The 22,256-nt window shown below is 47.3% G+C and overlaps 1 protein-coding gene across 1 annotated transcript; it reads left to right on the top strand.

Annotated features, from left to right (window-relative positions):
- The first annotated feature begins 763 nt into the window (after positions 1-763).
- Positions 764-22,061, top strand: Psmf1 (proteasome inhibitor subunit 1). The gene is made up of 7 exons (XM_048348943.1): positions 764-1,039; positions 3,463-3,615; positions 5,913-5,995; positions 11,713-11,898; positions 19,391-19,444; positions 20,443-20,601; positions 21,120-22,061. Exons 1-7 carry the CDS (start codon positions 911-913, stop codon positions 21,169-21,171), a joined length of 816 nt encoding a protein of 271 aa, XP_048204900.1. The 5' UTR covers positions 764-910; the 3' UTR covers positions 21,172-22,061.
- Positions 22,062-22,256: the final 195 nt, after the last annotated feature.

The raw sequence follows: 22,256 nt of genomic DNA, 5'->3' as shown, positions 1-22,256 counted from the left end.
GAGACAGCAGCCCTATGCCCTGTCTATCGAGGCGTAGTTCACAGTAGGCACTTAAGAATGGAGCTCAGCCATGGGGCAGATGAACATTTCACTGCCTACACTATTGTCCATGGTAGCCTAGTTGATGAAGGTGTGTTAAAGGAATGAATAAATCTATGGGAATTTTCCATAACTGGGAAAAGACATTAGAAGCAGAAGGGGCAAACTAAGGCAATATCAGGAAAAACAAAATGAAGGGATTCTTGCTGTCCTAAGAGTCAGACCACCAGGTCTCAGTTCCATCTCTTGCCACTCACTAGCTGGTGGTGCCCCCATTTCCTCACCTGGGCATTATCATCAATGAGTAGGAAGCACTTAATGAATCAATACAAGTAAAGCACTTAGAACCGGGTGAGCACTTCATGCGTGCTAACTATTTGGAATGTATCTTAGACACATCTCCCAAGTGTTTCCCTAGCCTAGCCCCTCAATCCACGCCCACCCCACCCCCACTGAGGGTGTGAAGTCTGTAGTTGCCAGCAAGGCGGTCTCTCCCTGAGGGCCCATCACCCTTGTGCGTCACTGTCCTGACAGTGGCAGGGAAGATGAAGACTCCCATCTTTGAGGGCCTTCCCTGCCAGGCTGGGCCCGGCCCGGCCGCTGCACTGCTTGGCGGAACTTGGAGCGTCGCACCCGTGTTTCCAGTCGGTGCGCCTGGAGCGCGTACGCCTCCGAGGCACTGCGCCTGCGCGTGGAGCACTTCCGGCGCCGAGCGCGACACCGGGGCCTCTTTTTATTTGGCTGCAGTAGCCGAGCAGGCTAGAAGGCGCTGGTTGAGCTGCGGACTTGAGGGTGTTGGCGGCGGGACGGAGCGGGGCGGCTCGCAGCGCTGACCCCTTCCTTCTTCGGCCCGCGGAAGCCCGAGGCGCTCATGGCGGGCCTGGAAGTCCTCTACGCGTCTGCCGCGCCGGCCATCACCTGTCCGCAGGACGCCCTCGTCTGCTTCCTGCACTGGGAGGTGGTGACCCAAGGCTACCACGGCCTCGGCGCCGGCGACCAGGTACGCCACGAGCCTGCCGGGGTCGGGGGGCATCCTCCGCCCAAACCCCGAGGCCTGGGGGCCTGTCAGGCGCGGGACGCCCGAGTCCACAGCTCTGCTTGCGAGACAACGTCGTGTCAGCGCTGCCCGACAGTCCCGGGCCAGGACCGGTGGATCCGGCACCAACACCGGTGTAGACCAGGGATCCCCGACACTGCCCTGCTTCCCAGCTCTACCCTCCCAGACATCTGGGCCCAAGCACTGGTCTGAGGGTGAGCCGGGACCTAATCAGCCCCAGTCCAGGGCCCTTCACCGTGCATGGCTCACACACGCACACGCCCTCACCCGTTATCAAACTGGCAATGCACTCCACTAGCCGCTGTCATCTGGCTCAGCTCCAGGAAACAACGCCCCCAACACGCAACTACAGCAGGAAACAAAGTCCCCAACATGCAACTACAGTGCAAAACAGCACCGCTTGAGTGGTTCCTCAATAAAGCTGGCCCCTGTGGGCCAGCGCCTCTTTCCCCATTCCAGGATTCTGACTTACTGACATCCCCGCAGAAATCCTGGGCTCCTTGTTAATCCATTGCTCTGCTTTGTAGTTTTACATGCTGTGTGTGTGTGTGTAAAACTTGATAAGAAGAGCAAGGCATCCCCTGGCCTCACCAACAGTCCACCCTTTGAATTTGGTGCCACTCCTCATGAGAGCTTTCTGTGGCCAGGGGATGGAGGTGGTCATACGTTTGAGTTAGAGAATTTGGCTTTCTATTGTGGGAATCTAAGGATTAAGAAGAAAGAAGAGGAAATACCCCCCAAATTATCTGTTTGGGTTCTTTTGGGTGTGTTTTAGCCCAGAGACACTAGGGTGAGTTCAGTGGCCATTAAAGAATGTTTCCAGCTCCAAATGTTGCCTAAAATGCCAGTTATCTTTGGGGTGGGGGGGGGGAACGTGTATTTTGGTGGACCTGGCTGGTCAAAGTCTCTAGCCATAGCCTTGGCAGGCAGGAATTCAACTCTGCACTTGATTTTGCTGTGAATCTTATCTGCTGTCTGGTTTTAGTTGTCATCCAAAAGAGTTAAACTATGCAACCATGTCCCCTCTGGCTGCTTTTCAGTGGTAGCTTTCTTAGACATTTGGTGGTGGTGGTGGTGTGTGTATTTGTATCTTGGGTCCAAAGGACAGTCATATGTCATGTTCGGCCTGATCATACCAGGGCCTTTCCCATCTGTCCTAACTCTGTTTTCTGGGGAACAGCAGTGAGGGTCATCAACCTTATATGAGCGGGGATTCACTCTTAACTTTGGGAGCCAAAGATGAGGTACTCAGCAGACCAAATCCCCTCTATCAAGAGAACTTATGTGGACAGAATAAGTGTGGCTTACTGAGGATGTAAGAGAAATATAAAGGCCTTTGTCAGAGAAAAAAAAAAATAAAGCCTGTCATCAAACCTTCTTCTCCAGAGTAAACCTTAAAAATTCACAGCACTGAAGCAGCACAGCAAACAATCCTGGGTTGAGAGAAGCATTTGTTTCTCTTTCCTGGCTGTGTGGTTTGATTAGTTTCACTTTTAGTTTTTTTTGTTGCTTTCATTTCTCACTTGGGCTTACAAATTTCAGTGTCATTAGCCTGGTTTAAGTTATTCCGGAATGTTACTTGAGATCATATCCCCCAAGTGGATTCTCAAAATGGAGGGAGACCAGAGAGGCCAGTGATTCTCAATTCATAGCCTCCTGTTGTGCTTAGTAAATACTACTTTTATATTTTGTCAGTCAACAGAAGCTTTTTATAGACAGTCTCAAAGGTAGCCTTTTCATAATTTTTGTTAAGACACTGCAGTCTGTTGGGGAGTCTACTCTAGGATCTGATTTTACATTTGTGATCTATTACAAATGACCCAAGATCTCATTGTGGAAGACATTGCTTTAGAATTTCACAGCCCTCCTTGAGACCCTTGGTTTTCCTCCCCACCTTTTGTACTGGTACTGGGGCTTGAACTCAGGACCTCAGGCTCTTGCCTAGTTTCTTTTGCTTAATTTTGGTGCTCTGCCACTTGAGCTACACCTGCAGTTCTGGCTTTTTTGCTGGTTAATTAGAGATAAGAGTCTCTCAGATTTGTCTGCCCAGGCTGGCTTCAAACTGAGATCCTCAGATCTCAACCCTCTAAGTATCTAGGATTATAGGCCTGAGCCACCAGGATACAGCCCCTTGACTTTATTCCCAGCAGGATGACAGAGAGGCTACAGGTTCTTTCCAGGTTCTGTGCTGTGCCCTAAAGGCAGCAGCTTTCTGGGGAAGCACTGGGTCTGAGGCATCTGTCTGGCTGAATGTGACTTGGCTTCCGTATCCTCCTTGGTGGTGTGAGGGTGGGACTGGATGTCTGGAAGGTCCTTTATAGCTCTGCGTTCTCATCATTCTCCTCTCAACCCTGTTGTCTTCTCAGCCAAGTCCCAATGACAAGAAGTCAGAACTGCTGCCAGCTGGGTGGAATAGCAACAAAGACCTGTATACTCTCCGGTATGAATCCAAAGATGGCTCCAGAAAGCTCCTGATGAAAGCCGTCACTATAGAGAACAGCATGATCATCAACGTGCTGGTGAGTGAGATCTGTGGGGTCTGCCCGTGGTGTGGGCATCAGGATAAAGCACCATTAGCAGAGTGAACATCCCTGAAACCAGTACCCAATGACCCCACTTCCAGAGCTTTATCCTGTGGTGAGAACCCTAAATGCAGAAAGTCTTTGTTACAGAAATGCTGCCTGTGTGACAAAGCAAGGGCTTTCATCCACAAGGGAATGTTAAATAAACCCATTCAGTGACATCATAGGAGAAAGCAGTGGATTGTTCCTCACTGGGCTCTTCTACTTTAAGTTAACCACATTCTTTGTTGCCTCAGAGGGTTGACATTTCATATTTCTTAAGATGCTAACTCCCTCCCCTACTTCCTACTCCACTGTCCCTTCATTCTTTCAGCTGCATAATTTTTTCCCTTTTCATTGCTCAGAAAGTTCAGTCCCAACTCCTCACTCCCAGCTGCCAGGAAGATGCCTCTCTTTACTCTCATTGTACTTCCTGCCTGCTACAGATCATGTCTTGTAATTACGTACTTATTTGTGCTTTGCTTTAATGTCTAAATTCTGTCACTGAACTCTAAGTGCCATGAGGGCAATTACTTTCTTGTCAGGTGTGTTTTAGTTGTCTGTGTACGTTTATGGGAAAGTAAAGTAGACCCTTGATACCTGCCAGTTCCAGGGAGAGAGCCATTGAAAGCCCATGCATGCTCCAGATGCAGAGTTCATTGCTGTACTGTGCATGTGCCATCCATTTTCCCATAATGCCACTGAACTGCCAAAGACCTGCCTTTCACCAAATCTCAAAATGTTCACTTTATCACTTAAGTACCTTAACATATTTACTTGTTTATTCATTTGTTTGTTTTTTTCAGTGCTGGTCCTGGGGCTTGGCCTCAGGCCCTGGGTGCTGTCTCTGATTTTTTTTCTTTCCCCCACAAGGCTAGTGCCTTACTACTTGAGCCACAGCTCCACTTTCTGCTTTTTTTGTTGGTTAATTGGAAATAAGAATCTCGTGGACTTTCTTGCCCTGGCTGGCTTTGAACTGCAGTTTTCAAATCTCAGCATCCTAAGTCACTAGAATTATAGATGTGAGCCACTGGCATCCAGTTTACATTAACTTTTAACTTTCCGTTTGATACCATTTGCTTCTGGAGAGATAGATTTTCACAAAATTAAGAGCAAGGCTGGGCCCATGTAGCAGATCACTGTGATCTAAACACAACTGGCAAATAATGTAAGTCTGACTGAAAGCTTTTCCATATCAAGTGAGCTGTGTAATGCATGCGGGAAGTGAGCTATGTAATGCATGCACGAAGTTTATTCTTTTGAATGGTTTAATTTTTTTTACTGTTCTTGGTGAAAACTGCGAATACGTCAAACTTACTGTATCATACAGCATATTTTGCACTTTGCTTTTTTTGCAAGCCTTTACAGGAGAACATATTTAAGACATAATACCTCATTTGTTTTAACTACTATGAAGTATTTCACTATACCTTCTCATTGATGTATACTTAGGTCTTATAGATATGGTTCTTAATTGTAAGCAACAGAATGCCTTCAAGTTAGTGTAGGCAGAAAGTTGTTTACTGAAAGAACTGGGATAGCCCATTGAAACAGGTTCAGTGCCTGGCTTCCAGAAAGCAGTGCCCCGGACCTTAGAAAGCACTGCTTTCTCCCCTCCAGTACTGCCAGCTTGGTGTGCCGTATTGGCCACTGTTGTGATGCTTATATTCTCCACTGCTACCCTTATTAGCAAGGGGTCTACTGCTTGTAGCGCCTGCTTCTCCATGTTGTTGCTGAAGTCACTGTTGTACATCAATCGGACACCTCGGTTATATGCCTGGACCCATGAGGTAGATGTACTTGGAATTTGGTGCTGGAAAGGCAGTATACCTAACCACAGATGCCCCTAAGTGTGAAACTTTTTCACGCTTTAGAAACAGTACTTATGGGGGCTGGAGATATGGCCTAGTGGCAAGAGTGCTTGCCTCGTATACATGAGGCCCTGGGTTCAATTCCCCAGCACCGCATATACAGAAAACGGCCAGAAGTGGCGCTGTGTCTCAAGTGGCAGAGTGCTAGCCTTGAGCAAAAAGAAGCCAGGGACAGTGCTCAGGCCCTGAGTCCAAGCCCCAGGACTGGCCAAAAAAAAAAAAAAAAAAAAAAAAAATTCTTATTAAAAAAAAAAAAAAAAAAAAAAAGAAACAGTACTTATGTATATGAACATACGTGAGTGAATTAAGTTGTATGTTCTCCCTACCCCTGCATTCCTTAGGCCAGAGATATCCCCGTCTCATTCTCTATTTTCGTTTTTCTAGGAATGTGGCTCACAGCAAGTGGCAGACTTGACCCTGAACTTAGATGATTATATCAGTGATGAAGACCTGAGTGACTTCCACAGGTACTTCTAAATGATGCCTTTAACCTAGGGAAAAGAAGGAAATCAACAGCAAGAAAGGAGAGATGAGGTAGAAGTGCCCAGGGTACAAGGCAGGCAAATGGAAGAACTTTCCCTCCTGGGCACAGTCATTCTTTTAGTTCCCTTATCTGTTTTTTTTTTTATTTATTTGAAGAGGAAAAAAAATCACACAGGACATAAAATGAGGAAATAATCAGATGTCTGCAGGTGCAACAGTGGTAACAGGGTTGGAACCAAGCCAGCTGAGCGGGCTTCTGGAGAGGAGGTAAGCCAAATCAGATCCCCCCTCCACTCCAGTTTTATTTATTTACTTGCTTATTTCTGCTGGCAACAGGATTTGAAATGAGGGCCTCAAGCTCTGACTTGATCTTTTTGCTCACACTGGCACACTACCACCTCTCCAGTGGCGCTGGCATTTTGCTAGCTTATTGAAGATGAGAGGCGCAGATTTGTATGCTAGTTAATTGAAGATGAAAGGCACAGATTTGTATGCCCACCATGGCTTCAAATCTTTTTTTTTTTTTTTTTTTTGGCCAGTCCTGGGGCTTGGACTCAGGGCCTGAGCACTGTCCCTGGCTTCTTCCCGCTCAAGGCTAGCACTCTGCCACTTGAGCCACAGCGCCGCTTCTGGCCGTTTTCTGTATATGTGGTGCTGGGGAATCGAACCTAGGGCCTCGTGTATCCGAGGCAGGCACTCTTGCCACTAGGCTATATCCCCAGCCCCATGGCTTCAAATCTTGATCTTGAGTAGCTAGGATTACAGTCACTAAACGAGTCATGAGTGACAGGCCCAGATTTTTTTTTTCAAAGAAGCTTTATTTTTCGAGCACTTTTAGGTTCCTAGTAAAGTAGAGCAGAAATGAGAGTCCCCACGTTGTCCCTGAGCATGAAGAACCTCAGCCTCTGGCACCAGAGTCCACATCTTTTGCCGTTCATAACTGAGCATAGCACTCACCACCTGACCTCCACTTCGTGGTTCATCCTGGTACCCCACATCCTGTGGACAGCGACGGATGCTTGCCGTTCCCGTGTCGCAGGAAGTAGTTCCACCTCCATAAACTCTGTGATCCACCTGTTCACATCCCTCTCCGGATTATCCCTAGGAACCCTGATCTCATCACTGTCTCCATGCCCATGCAATTGGAAAATACTTCATAGGCGCTGTCTCCATTGTGACTGTACTATTTATTTTCCCACCAGTGGTGAAGGAGGGTTTCTCTTATTCTGCATCCTGGCCAGCATCTGATGATGCCAGTGTTTTGAATGTAGGCCATTCAGATAGTGGTATCTCTTTGTTTTCATTTTCCTAGAAAACGCGGAACGTCTTTCCTTTTGCTTCTTTGCCATCTGCATTTCTTCTTTGCTCAGTTTAAAATTGGGCTGTTCCTTTTCTTTCTGCATTTTAAGAGTTCATTGCCTATTTTGGATAACAGTTTTTTACTAGATGGGTGTTTTGCAAAAATTTTCTCTTACGTGTCTTCTCTTTTTGTAGACTGTTTGTTTGGTTTTGTGGCACTGGGGATTGAACTTAGGGGGCTTGCATTTGCTAGACAGGCACTCTATCGCTGTGTCCCAGCCCACCCTTGATATCTTAAGCTCTTTATTTTGAAATTCTCAACACACAAGAGAGAGATGGATTGTAAACACAATTAACTATCTTGTACAGTTACCAGGGCTTTTTTGAACAGTTTCCACTTTTGCTTAATTTGTTCATAATACCTTTTTTTTTTTTTTGCCAGTCCTGGGCCTTGGACTCAGGGCCTGAGCACTGTCCCTGGCTTCTTTTTGCTCAAGGCTAGCACTCTGCCACTTGAGCCACAGCGCCACTTCTGGCCGTTTTCTGTACATGTGGTGCTGGGGAATTGAACCCAGGGCTTCATGTATAAGAGGCAAGCACTGGGGCTGGGGATATGACCTAGTGGCAAGAGTGCTTGCCTCGTATACATGAGACCCTGGGTTCGATTCTCCAGCACCACATATACAGAAAATGGCCAGAAGTGGTGCTGTGGCTCAAGTGGCAGAGTGCTAGCCTTGAGCAAAAGGAAGCCAGGGACAGTGCTCAGGCCCTGAGTCCAAGGCCCAGGACTGGCCAAAAAAACAAAAACAAACAAGAGGCAAGCACTCTTCCCACTAGGCCATATCCCCAGCCCCATTGTTTTTGAACCATCTAAGAATATTTATAGACTCTATGGACTTTCACCCCTAAATACTGCAGCACAAGGACCTAACATTAATACAACTGTCACACTTAGGAATGAAGCATCTAATATTCAGTCCACATTCAAATTTTTGTCATACCAACTATATCCTAATCTTTTGGGTTTTTCTCTTCTTTCCTTTTTTTGTTTGTTTGTTGTGGGGCTTGAACTCAGGGCCTGGGCACTGTCCCTGAGTTTTTTGTATTCATAGCTAGTGCTCTACCACTTTGCACTCAGCTCCATTTCTGGTTTTCTGGTGGTTAATTGAAGAAAAGATTTTTCTGCCCAGGCTGGTTTTGAATTGCAATTCTCAGATCTCAGCCTCCTGAGTAGCTAGAATTACAGGCATGAGCCACCAGCATGTAGGTTTGGGTTTTTCTCTATCCAAAAATTGCACATTGCATTAATTTTCATGTCTCATTAATTATTTTAATCTAGCATAGTTTCCTAGACCTTCATTTTGTTATTTCTAAGACATTGATATGTATATAAAGCATAATAACAAATACATACATGCATACATATAATTGTTTTCTTCTTTCTGTGGTGCTAGAATCAAACACACTGACACTGGGTCTCATGGTACCACTCAACTTTTTCTTTCATAACTAGTGCTCTACCACTTAAGTTGTACCTCCAGTCCAGCATTTTGCTAGTTAGTTAGAGATATTCTCAGAGACTTGCCTCATTAGGCTGGCTTTGAACTATGATCCTCTGTTCTCAGCCTCTTGAATAGTTAGGATTGCAGGTGTGAGGCACCAGCACCAGGCAACATTGATATTTTGAAGACTCGGGTCAGTTGTGCAGAATGCACAAGTAGCATAGTTCAGTCCACAGAGACAGAAAGTGGAATGGCATTGCCAGTGGTTGAGGGTGAAGGCAATCGGGGTTCATGTTCAGAGGAGATACGGAGTTCCACTTCGGTGCAGAGGTTCTGTAAACAGATGGTAGTCATGCTTGTAGGACAATATAAATGACATCGGTGACAATGAACTGCATATATATTTTGTTTGTTTGTTTGTTTTTTGCCAGTCCTGTGCCTTGGACTCAGGGCCTGAGCACTGTCCCTGGCTTCCTTTTGCTCAAGGCTAGCACTCTGCCACTTGAGCCACAGCGCCACTTCTGGCCATTTTCCATATATGTGGTACTAGTGAATTGAACCCAGGGCTTCATGTATAGGAGGCAGGCTCTCTTGCCACTAGGCCATATTCCCAGCCCTGAACTGTATATTTTTAAATGGTTACGATGGTCAGTTTTGTTTTTGGGGTGTTTTTTTTTTTTGCCAGTCCTGGGGCTTGGACTCAGGGCCTGAGCACTGTCCCTGGCTTCTTTTTGCTCAAGGCTAGCACTCTGCCACTTGAGCCACAGCGCCACTTCTGGCCATTTTCTGTATATGTGGTGCTGGGGAATCGAACCCAGGGCTTCATGTATATGAGTCAAGCACTCTTGCCACTAGGCAATATACCCAGCACCTGATGGTCAGTTTTATGTGTATTTTTGTCACAATAAAAATGCTCTTAATTCTTAAAAAGAATACTCATCAGTGAATGTTCATATATCTTGTGATCAATGAGCATAGATCTTAAGATGAAGATCAAAGACCTTGATGGGGCCTTAAAGCCCAGTGCCTCTGTCCACCCTGGTCCTGTGCTTCTTTCCTGAGTGTCTCAGCCTCAGCCACATCCCAGCCCTCCTCCCCTCCTTCAAACGCTCTCCCCACCACAGCAACTCCCATCACCCTGGGGCTCCGGTGTAAGTGGCGTTTCCTCATAGAAGCTTCCCTGGCCCCCACATTTCATACACGAGTATTTTCTAGTAAGCTCTTTGAGCTAGTCTTCCCTCACTTCCTGAGGCTCCCCAAGGGCAGGGCTTGCATCTGCTGTGTCCAGTAGACAAGCGGAAGTGGGGAGGTGAGGCTGGGCCTGGCCCTGCTGAGAGCCGCTCCCGTCACTGGACTCTAAGGACTAGGGGAAGGACATTTGGAGAGTAAAGTCTTTCTTGTCGTGGTTCTGGAGTTGCACTGGGCAATCAATGAACAAACGCTGTAGGAAAACCCAAAGATTGTGCAGGCAGTGCTCCCAGTGGTGCCAGAGTGTGCAGGCAGTGCTTCTGACAGGGCCGAGATGTGCAGGCAGTGCTCTTGGAGGTGCCGAGGTGTGCAGGCAGTGCTCCCAGCAGGGCCGAGTTGTGCAGGCAGTGCTCCCAGTGGTGCCAAGTTGTGTAGGCAGTGCTCCCAGCAGGGCCCAGTTCTACAGGCAGTGCTCCCAGCAGTGCTGAGTTGGGGGTAATGTTGTTTTTCTAAAAGCATTTGACATCAGGGTTTAGCCTGTCTTAGAGGAAAGGATACTTTATTGTTCAGATAATGTATTTTATTTTGACTGAGTTGTAGTTTATCATTTATGAGTAATTAGTTCTTCTAAGTTATTGAATTTGTTCTTCACCTTCTTTGTTTTTTCAGTGGTTACAAATCCATTGTAGTATCAAATTTCATTGTGATATTAGTGTGTCATTCTTTGTATGCTTGTAAATTTTCCTAGAGGTTGTCAATTTCTTTCACTTTCTTAAAAGCCAGCTTTCTGTGTTTTACTATTTTCAATTTTGCTGGTTTCTGCTCTTCATTACATGCTTGCTTCTGGTTTGATTTGCTCTTTTCTAGATTCTTGAGGTCAGCATTGACCTCAATGGTTTGAGGTCTTCCCACTTCTAACGTCTGTCTTTCATTTTATGGTTTCAACAGTACTGTAACTATATCTGACACACTTTACTATGTTGTATTTTCATTTTAATTCAGTGCTGTTTTTAGGACTTCCTGTTTGATCTCTGGATTATCTGGTCATGGATTCAGAGACTCCCTCTCGGTTTTGATGGCCAGCATGACTCTTTATGGTCAAGGATAGACTCCATATGATTTTAGCTTGAGGTTTGCTTATGGCTTGGGATTTGTCTCATTTTAAAACAGGAGTCCTAGTGGTCTGCCCATTCGCTGTTATCTCAGCTGCAGCTCACATTACCTCTCACAGATAGAGAAAAGAAGCAAGGCAAGACAGGACAGCGTTAGGGCAGCCTCTGTGTTTTTGAGAGAACTGAGCCTTGAGCCCTGCCCACCCAGACCAGGCAGCTGATCCATCCTCTCACAGAGGCTTTGCCCTCCAAGCCCCTTCCTGTGACATATGATGAGCACACAATGATGCTGAGGAGGGGTGTTGTGAGGACAGTAGCAGCTAGTCTAGACCCTGTGCCCCTACACCCTCACCTCTTTCTAATGGGTGGTAAATGAGGAGGGGCAACTCAGATGCCTAAGAAGCTTAGGCCCAAGTCTCGGAGACAGCGCCGGGCTGTTGCCCCCCTCACCCAGGTCCGCCGGACGGCCCATTCCCAGCCTTATAAACAGGCCAAGGGCAAGGATCAGAGCACTGAGGACCGCCGCTGTCGCCGTCGGAATACTATACCCAAGAGTGCCAGCCAGCTGCAAGAAGTTGACTCCTCCTCTCCTTCCTACAGGACTTACCGAAACAGTGAGGAGCTTCGGTCTCGAATTGCATCTGGAATCCTCACACCCATCCATGAGCAGTGGGACAAGCCTAGTGTAAGCAGTGTTCCGAGGGAGTTCCCACCAGCCACCGCCAGAGAGGTAGACCCCCTCCGGATTCCCCCACACCACCCACAGACGAGCAGGCAGCCTCCCTGGTGAGTACACAGCCCCCCGAGGGCAGCCCATGCTTCTGCTGCAGGAGCCTGCCATCCAGCCCCTCCTGCCACTTGACGCCCTCTGTGGCCCCCATGTCTTCAACACAACTGTCAAGGTAGTTAGTGGGGTAGAAAATGGAGACCAGCGAGTTCTTACGTGACTGGTCACACTAACTACCTGGCACCCTGAGGTTGGCCAAGGGCCAGGTATTCATTCCAAACCTTTGTGCAGGACCCTGATCAGGGCTTTTGAGGAAAATGCAAAAGTGCAGAAGCGCACTGTCCAGGACAGGACATGGTTCCAGGGCGTTGTCTGTTCCCCTTGAGGCCCCTGACCATGTTGTAACTCTGAAGTCTCCCAGAGCAGCACATGGCAGGCAGGAGCGAGCCACATCCCTGGTCTTTGCAGATTGGGGTGGTAGTGTTAGGATCAGCAGAGGGAACAAATACCAAGGGAACTCAGTCCCCAGCACTTCCCAGATTGGGGCCCACAATGTGTGGTAGAAAGGATGGGGTTGACAGAGCTAGAGAAGGAGGCAAGTGCTCATGAAGTGTTAACTAACATTTTATTTTGGCTTGCAGTTTTATACCTTTGCTCAAAAAATGAGGATCAATTATTGTAGGTAATAAACAGCAAGTCTGGCAAAGATAGTAGGTCCTATAGAGAGTGGAAAATAATAATAGTAAAAAAAAAGTGGTTAAAATGGTTGGGAACAGCTTACCTGATAGAACCTTATTTCATAGAAGGGAATGGAGGTAAGATGGCCTGCCAAACTGGTGCTGGGGCCATGCATCCTGGCTGCCTGCAAATTGAAGTATGGTGGTAAGATGTACGTATCAGCCCAGGAGAGCTGTCAGGTCAGGGAAGGTTTAGGGGTAGCTTAGTAAGCAGCCCCATTCCTGGCAGGTGTTCTGCACCCCTTCCCCCAGGATGCTAGACCACACCTCCCCCTTGATCATTTTGTTCATTCCACCCCTGGAAACTTGGAAGGTCTGCCCTAGCACATTAAGGGATGTGTTTGGGGTTTGGGATGTAACTCAGATGGTAGAGGGCTCATCTAGCAAGCACAAGGCCCTGGTTCATTCCCCAATACCACAGAAAGGTTTGTGATGTCTTTTCCTAAGTGAGTAATGAAGTGTGTTCAGAGGACATGAATGGGTAGTAGGTGTACAGGCTGGATAGGGTTCTTATGTGCTGAGCATGCAGTTAGAAAGGACAGTCCATGGCAAAGGAGAAGCAAGGGAATGCAGATGGGTCCTACTGCTGTCCTCTGTAGGATAGACGAACTGAATCATCCTGTCTAGGGAAAGGTGGGTTTGTTTGTCATTTAAGACTAACTTTTTACTGTCATTACTATGTAAATCTAGCCTCCTTCTCTTTCACCATCTGTCCTCATAGTTAGAAAAATGTTTGCCCCAAATCCTGTCCCTTGTTTGGAAAAACCAATTTCTTCTATGTTTAACCAGGTTCACTAAAAGTAAATCTCTATATAAAGCTCTTTGTGTCATTCTAAATTTATACTTAATCCTGATCAGCCTGTATCTTAACTTGTAATTTTTTAAATGTTCCAGTTTGTGTTTTACGTTTTCTTTCTAAATTTTCATAATCCATTTGTGAAAATACTAAGCTTGCCTTTTGAGTATCTGATAGTTTTATTTTATTGGCATGATGTGATTTGCCTAACCTCCATGAATTCATGGAGGGCTTTTTCAAGTATTTCCAGCTTTCCAATTTTAAGTAGAATGGTTACAAATATCTATATGTATTGATTTTTTTTGTATGCTCTATAGGTCCCTGTTCTAACAGACATCAAATGTTTTAGCCTCAGGAACCTTCCTGAACTCTCAAGTTATTGAAGACCCTAAAGAGTTCTTGTTTGGGGTCTATCTAGCAATATGCACTGCATTGGGAATTAAAATTTTAAATACTCACTCATCATTTTAAAATAATGATCCATTTTGTAACAAATTACAAACTTTTATGAGTAACCTTGCTTTAATTTTGTAAATCTCTTTAAAACCTGGCTTAAGGTGTTTTTAACACAACTCCATTTTTATGTAATATAGCTTATCAGTATTTTCGTAGTATATTGGTACTTTCTCTTTTTGAAAAAACTGTGTCTTATCCCAAGATCCTGGAGACATTCTCGTGTATTTTCTTTTAGAAGTCTTTTCTTTTTCTTATCCCCAAGTCAGTCAGTTCACATACCTATGGTGTCAGATACTGTACTATGCCCTGGGGATACATAAAGAGATGTGGACCAACCTTCAAGAAGTTTCTAGACCAACTAGGTTGTGGCTTAACAAGGGTAAGGCTCAGTTCAAGGCTCAGTTCAAGCCTCTGTACTACCAAAAACAAAGGCCAGAGCCCAGTGGCTCACAGCTATAATCCTATCAGGAGACTGAAACTGGATGGTCATGGTTTGAGCTTAACCTGGGCAGAAAAGTTTGCTAGACTCTATCTGCAAAATAAACAACGAAAAGTAAGTCTGGAGGCCTGACTAAAGTGGTAGAGTGCTAGTCAAACCAGTGCTGGGCCCTGAGTTCCCCCAGTTGTTTCCAGATAGTTAGGGCTAATTGCCCCTATTAGTCCAGATCGTAAGTCTTGAAGACTGTGCCAGAAGTGTGCCTGGCATGTGCTGAGCACAGAGGGGAGCAGTTCCTCTGAAGGACTCAGTAGGACAGGATAGAAGAAACACTTCACAAAGACAGTGCCCAAGCTTTGAAAGACCAATGAAAATGTCATGGCATTGAGGGTAATTGGCTTTTTATGATCAAGAAAATGGTGAGTAATGCTGGGGCCCTGAAATCCCCTTGGACAGGAGAAGAGGTTATTGTGAAAGCCACACAAGGCCAGTGCGTGCTGGAGAGCACGAGCTGGCCCTGGGGTGATGGGATTCTTCAAAAGTCTTCTTTTTTTTTTTTTTTTTGCCAGTCCTGGGGCTTGGACTCAGGGCCTGAGCACTGTCCCTGGCTTCTTTTTGCTCAAGGCTAGCACTCTGCCACTTGAGCCACAGCACCACTTCTGGCCATTTTCTGTATATGTGGTGCTGGGGAATCGACCCCAGGGCCTCATGTATATGAGGCAGGCACTCTTGCCACTAGGCCATATCCCCAGCCCAGGATTCTTCAAAAGTCTTGATAATACTGCGGTTTGAACTCAGGGCCTTGCGCTTGCTAGGCAGATGCCCTACCTCTTGAGCCTTGCCACCAGTCCTTTCATGACTTTAGTTATTTTATTTTTTTTTTTTTGGCCAGTCCTGGGGGCTTGGACTCAGGGCCTGAGCACTGTCCCTGGCTTCTTCCCGCTCAAGGCTAGCACTCTGCCACTTGAGCCACAGCGCCGCTTCTGGCCGTTTTCTGTATATGTGGTGCTGGGGAATCGAACCTAGGGCCTCGTGTATCCGAGGCAGGCACTCTTGCCACTAGGCTATATCCCCAGCCCTAGTTATTTTTTTAATAGGGTCTGGTGTTTATGCCCCGGCTGACCTAGACCCTGGTCTTCCTATTTGTGCTTCTCATGTAGCTGGAATAGCAGGACAGATTTTATTGGTTAAGGTGGGGTCTATCAAATTAACAGAAACTATCCAACTGAACAACAGAGAAAAGAGTATTTAAAAATTCTCAAGGGGCTGGGAATATGGCCTAGTGGCAAGAGTGCTTGCCTCGTATACATGAAGCCCTGGGTTCGATTCCCCAGCACCACATATATAGAAAACGACCAGAAGTGGCGCTGTGGCTCAAGTGGCAGAGTCCTAGCCTTGAGCAGAAGGAAGCCAGGGACAGTGCTCAGGCCCTGAGTCCAAGGCTCAGGACTGGCAAAAAATAATAATAATAATAATAATAATAATAATAATAATTCTCAAGAGCCTGGGTAACAATTATAAAAGGTTTTAACCCTGGGATCATTGGAGTTTTAGAAGAAAAGGAGAATATAGTACAGGAGAAATGAAATGATGGAAGAAAATAATGGCTGGAAACTTCTTCCATCTGGCAAAACAGCAACAATAAAAAACCAACCAACAGATCCAGGAAGCCTGGCAAACCCTAATTAGGATAAACTGGAAGTCCTAAACATTTCATAAACTGTTGAACACTGAAGACCAAGAAAAGCTTTAAATGCAACTAGAGAAAAATGACATACTCAGATGATTATGAATTCCTCGTCAGAAACCATGGAAACCAGAAAGGAATAAACAACCTTTTTAAAGTATAGAGAATAAAGAATTGTCAACCCGGAATTCCAGTGAGCATTTCACCTTCATTTCTAAAGATTGTCTCATTTTTGAAAGAAGCCTAAGAGAATTCAGTAAATTTTCTCAAAAAGGGTTGTTCTTCAGAGAGAAGGGAAATGGTACAAGATGGGAACCTGGAACATCAGGAATGGAGGAAGAGTAAAAGAAATGAAAGGCATAATAGCCTGTTCTCCGGGGCTCTCTAAAATGGGTGTCAGAGCTGAAACAGAGATTACATAAGGTCCCTATGTTCTCCTTGAAGTGGCTAAAGATTATTTCTGAGAATACTGTTTTAACTTGTAATTGCTTGAGCAGCGACAAAAAAATAATTTTATGCAAATAGAGATAGATAAAATCACAATAAATTTAAATGGATGAGTGGGAAGCAGGAAATAAAAAATGAGGCGGAACAATAAGAAATCCAGGGCTGGGGATATGGCCTAGTGGCAAGAGTGCCTGCCTCATATACGTGAGGCCCTGGGTTCGATTCCCCAGCACCACATATACAGAAAATGGCCAGAAGTGGCGCTGTGGCTCAAGTGGCAGAGTGCTAGCCTTGAGCAAAAAGAAGCCAGGGACAGTGCTCAGGCCCTGAGTCCAAACCCCAGGACTGGCCAAAAAAAAAAAAAAAGAAATCCAGTAATAAAATGACATCGATATCTAAACATAACAGCAATCACATAAAGCTAAACAGTCTCCACAGCCCAGTTAAAAGAGCATGGTTTTTGAGGGTGGGTGGGCCTGATAGGATTACCAACTTTTATTTATTATTAATTTGAAAAAAAAAAAGTGTTGGTTGTAGGGTGTGAACTCAGGGCCTGCACTCCGTCCTTGAGCTCTTTTGCTCCCTACCACTTTGCACTCTACCACTTAGAGCCACAGCTCCACTTCTGGTTTTCTGGTGGCTAATAGGAGATAGGAGTTTAATGGACTTTCCTGCCTGGGCTGATTTTCAACCATGATCCTCATATCTTAGTGTCCTGAGTAGCTAAGATTACAGGTGTGAGCCACTAGCACCGGCTCCGTCCTGTCATTTATTAATGTCTGTGGCCTTGTATAAGAAACTGCCTCTGTGGGCCTGTGTCCTCATCTGTGACAAAGGAGGAGAAGTACCCCGAGAGGCTGCTGCAGAGGTGTGGGAAGATGCGGTATTTAGGGAGAGCCACACGTCTTATCTGCTTAAAAAGCAGAAACACGTGTGTGTCTCATGGGTGCAGGGCATCTTTGGAAGAAACTGCTCTCATTTGTGCCTCATTAGCTAGAGGACAAGAACAAGAGAGACCATTACAAATCCAGAAGGTCTTGTCAATGTTCTTCCCCAGAAAGGAGTAAGGACTTGAATTTAGGAGCCTTGTATGAAAGTTGTTTTTTTTTTTTTTAAATCCCTGAATCCCCATTGAGCATGTCTAGGGCTAAGACTTGGCCAAGGGATATGTGGAGAGGAAAACAAACCCTGGCCCGTTTGCTTTAAATGGGCTCTAAGTGTGTTCCCAGAAGTATGCACAGGGAGCAGTGACGCCACTGAGAGCCTACCAGATGTGCTGTGACCGTTTCAAGTGTGTAACTCGTTGGGACAGGCCTTGCTAGCCTTTTTGCTGTTCCTTCTCGTGAATGTGCTGTGACACTTTCAGGTCTATAAGTTATTGAGACAAGCCTTGCAGCCATCTTGCTAGCCTCTCTACTGTTCTCTCATCCCCACACTGGTCCAAGAAGAGTAGGAGCAGTCAGGCTCTGTACTCCGGGTGTCTTCCCAGACACTAGTAACCCCTGTGGCTGCTCCTCTTTCCGGGCACTTCAGGGAGTTAGGTAAGACACTTGCTTCCCTCCAGCACCACCTTGTTTGTCCCCAGAAAGGCCAGGTTTGGAGAGGGGGGGCGCACCAGAAGCTGTGTCTGGCTCCTTGAACCATGGCTTGGCAACTATAACCTAGCTCAGGAACAATTCAGTTCCTTCCTTTGGAGCCCCACCTTGTCTGCCCAGATTGCAGTACCCTTCCCAGCCCAGTCGGTGGGGCTGCTGGGGGCAGAGGCACTGTGGGGCTTCTCTACCTGTGAGCTCCAGGGCTGCTGCTGACCAGGCTCTCCTGTTCTGGCGGGAAGCCGCCTGTGCCCCGGGACTGGCAGGGTTATGTGGTTCGCCAGGATTCCATACACACAATTTAAGACACTGCATGTCTTTTACGTTATTACATTCACATCTACATCCCTTGTGGAAAGCATAAAGAGAAACCCATCCCCAGAAGTGCCTGTCATGGTCGCTGCTTGAGTGTGCTGCTTCCTAGTTTCCTCTCCTCACTTACAACCCGCCCCTCTAATGCTCACACCCTGCCCTCACACACACTTGCCCCACATTTAGCACTAGGGCATGAACACTTTCTGCATTCTTAAAACCTTGTTTCTATTGTTTCCATGGCTACCTAGAAGGCTGAACCACGGAGCTCCTCACTGGTCCCCATTTAGGCTGAACCCACTTTTTCTCATTAAAGTCCTTTGTGGGTATATTTTACTTTGAATTCTGTATTCTTTTAAGATGGATACTGAAGCACAGAATATTTGGCCAAAGAACATGAAGACATAAGACTTTGGAAAAGTTGATGTTACTCTGTGTGTGTTGAATCAGAATTGCTCTCCAGAACTCATGCCATTATGTTCCTAGCTCAAGCATCTCATCCCGGTGAAGGAAAATAGAGGAGAGGAGAGAGTCTTGGGAGTTGCGGAGGCTTTGGCCTGTAGTCATGCGTCCAGCGGGCTACCTGCACAACCAGGTTTCAGCGTCCAGAGGCCCCTGTGAGGGCTGATTGTAATGCACCAAGGATCATCAGCCCTCTCTATCTTATGTGACTCCAAACCTCCAGCACATGTCTGGATTGTAAATCTCAACTTTGGGGCTTGGGGTTTTAGCTTTAGAGTAGTATTTTTCAGATATAAATGTTCTTGATTCTTTAAAGTTTAGGAACTTGAGGTAAGTGTAAACAAAATACAATATATGTGCAGGTTACCACTGTTTATACAGACTGTGGTCCTATATGTAGCTTAGCTTTGGCTCAGCCCTTCTCCTGTAATTGCTATTACAATTGAGTCAGTGTTAATCCGTGCTAAATACCCTTGTGTTGTGGTCCCTTGTTGGGTGGGTGTCTTCCTGGCCTCCAGTGTATGAGTGTGCATTTGCGACCTCCCAGGCATCATCTTTTGGGCCTCTGGGAGCCCAGGCACCCAGCTGCTCAGGGACTTGTAGTAATTGTCCCTTGTTTGTTTCAGGTGTGATCCCCTGGGCCCTTTTACTGTCGGGGGAGAAGACCTAGACCCCTTTGGGTGAGTATTGCTGGCAAGGTGACAGCAACAGAACTGGTTCTGTGATTTCAGCGCCAGCTCACTTTCTAATTTTAGAGCTTTCGTCAATGTCTTCCTTGGGGGTGAAGGAGGCCATTGTTGCTGAGTGGCTGAGGAAATACAGCCACGTGTTGTGTTCTGCCATACGTGGAGCAGCCCAGAAGAGCACTGAGTGTTGGGAAGGACTGAGCTTGGGGCAGGTCCTCAGTCATGCCCTACCCCACCCAGGGCACACTGCTCCCCTGGATGGAAGAATTTTGGGTGTGGGGGACAGAGAACACAATGGGCCACAGGCCTGAGGGCAGCCCGAGCCTTCCCAGGGTTCTTTTCCTCCGTAATGGGAGCCTTTGAGTCCCACTAGGTTCTCTGTGATCCTTGTCATGCACCTAGCAGAGGGATTCAAGCCTCAGCTGTGCAGTCTGTGTTTTGAACAATTCAGATGAGCTTGTCACCTCTGCTGCAGTGACCCCAACTCACCACCAAACAGTGACGTGCGAATGTGAGTGTGGCTCATACCTCCCATCGTGAGCACGTGTAGTCAGGTCCATGCACTCCACCAGGGACAAATGCTGTGTGGAGCTAGACCTGGGCAGAAGCTGCCACCCTGACACCGAAGGGAAACAGCAAAAACACTGGCATCATGAGCAGTCTCCGTGTTATTAGACTTTAAACCTAAAGCGGTGCCTGTAGAGCCGTGAGACAGTGCTGTAAGTTCTGGTTCTTGTTCTTCATTAAACTGAACCCTTCGGGGCCTAGGATGTGGCAAGCATCTAGGTTTGGAGAGCCAGGGATCCCTGCAGATCTTCCTCTACATGCTAGGTGTCTGACCCACAGCAACAGTGGACCCTGCACTCTCTTGTGTTGGTGCTCTTGCCCACTTCCGGCCGAGCCTTGTGTGTCTGCTGGGTCCATTCTCTCCTTCCTCACTTATCCACAGTGATCCCTGCCCAGTCGCTTACCAAGCTTCCTTCCTGCCTCAGGTGCCGGAGAGGTGGCATGATTGTGGATCCCCTGAGATCTGGCTTTCCACGAGCACTCATTGACCCATCTTCGGGCCTCCCAAACCGGCTTCCTCCCGGCGCTGTGCCCCCAGGAGCTCGCTTTGACCCCTTTGGACCCATTGGGACCAGCCCATCCGGGTAGGTATTTTCTCATTCACGGCTGGTGGTGGGATCTGGAGGCAGCTCAGTTCAGCTCAACATGCACTACAGCCTCTCAGCTGTTTGCACCAGGCCCAGCGTCACCACTTCTGCCACTGCCAAGAGAGCGGCGCCTCCTCCAGTCCCTGCTTGCCGCCTCCCTGGAGCCTTCCAGGAGCTCCTGGCCTCCATGCCTGCTCCCAGAGCTCCCCCGGGGGAGGAAGCTCTGCACTTCACCAAAAGTGAGAGAGTGGCAGAAACTCACTGGCTGCCACAGTGATGGGCTTTGGAGAAGTAACAACCATCCACATTTTATAAATGTATACCCAAGGATCGAATAACCTAGCCAGAAGGGCTCACACTTAGGCTCTCCGGTTGTAGAGCGCATGCTCTGAAACTCCACAGCCCAGGCAGCACTGCGGGGGCAGGCTGCCAGGGTGCAGGTGGTAATGTCTGCACATGCACCTCGGTCCTCCATCTCCTCCCCTCATGCTCACCATCCCCCCTTTCCATTTCAGACCTAACCCAGACCACCTCCCCCCACCTGGCTACGATGACATGTACCTGTGAGATCCTCAAGAATGTAACATCCCAGTCCTTCCTCCACTCTTCAGGAGCTGCCGCCACTGGCCCTGTCAGCAACTGTGTCCTTGCAGGCTGGGGGCAAGGGACTCCACCCACATGTTTGCAGGCCGGCTGGGACTGCCTCGCCCTCCCTTGCCAGAGCCCAGGCATCTGCCGCAGCTCTCCACCTGGCTGCATATAGGTCCCAAAGAGAAATCATTGTGTCCACACACCACCAGCTCCCCTCTTCCAAGGGAGACTCCGGCAGCACACACCCTCCACCCGATGCAGTCCCACCCACAGCGGTAGAGGAACAAAACGCATTTTGGATGTTATAATTAAGAACCAAATGTCAATACAGAATTCATGTTGCCGGAGTCCCACTTTGTTTAATTTATATTAGTGCACACTGCTGTCCAATTGGGAGACGTCTGTCTGTGTCTTCGTAGGGCTAAAGGACTTGTTGCTTCTCAGGCGCCTTCCTTTCATATGTTGCTGTTGCTCCTGACATCACTAAGATGGGCCCCAGTTGGGTGACATGCATGGAACCCCCAGTGGGCCACCAGGATGATTGTCACCAGGACAGGCACAGTCTGGAAAGACTGCCACAGGGGGCAGAATTCCCCCTGTTCCTGTTCTGAGCAGCCCTTTGGGTTCACGTGTGCCTAAGTGGCAGTGGCCTAGAGACCGAGGAGTAATGAAGACGCATGCAGGTCATCTTGCCTTTGCTCTGTAATTGGCCTTAAGAAAGTCTCCTCTCTGGGTCTTGTGGCCACATGTAAAATCAGAGTTGCCTTTCCTACCCTGAAACATTCTGAAGTCTCTTTCTGTGGATAGCAACAACCCTAGGAGCTGGAGCAAAAGGAAAAGAGTAAAAGTTTGAGGCCTTAAATCCATGTTTCTTGTCTGTCTTGGGGCCCAGATGAGAACACAAGAGCACAGGCTCCAACGAGTGTGGTTTGCACACTGGGACTCAGGCAGCCTCTGGAAACTTCTGTCCAGTCCTGCCTGACCATATCTCTGGATACTTTGCAGCCGGAGCTGACAGGTGTGGGCTCAGCACTGTCAGCTGAATGGAACGAGCACCATGG

This window comes from Perognathus longimembris, chromosome 6 (genome assembly GCF_023159225.1).
Source record: "Perognathus longimembris pacificus isolate PPM17 chromosome 6, ASM2315922v1, whole genome shotgun sequence".
NCBI lineage: Eukaryota > Metazoa > Chordata > Mammalia > Rodentia > Heteromyidae > Perognathus > Perognathus longimembris.
Note: the sequence above shows the minus strand (reverse complement) of the source record. Positions and strands in the feature narration are given on the sequence as shown.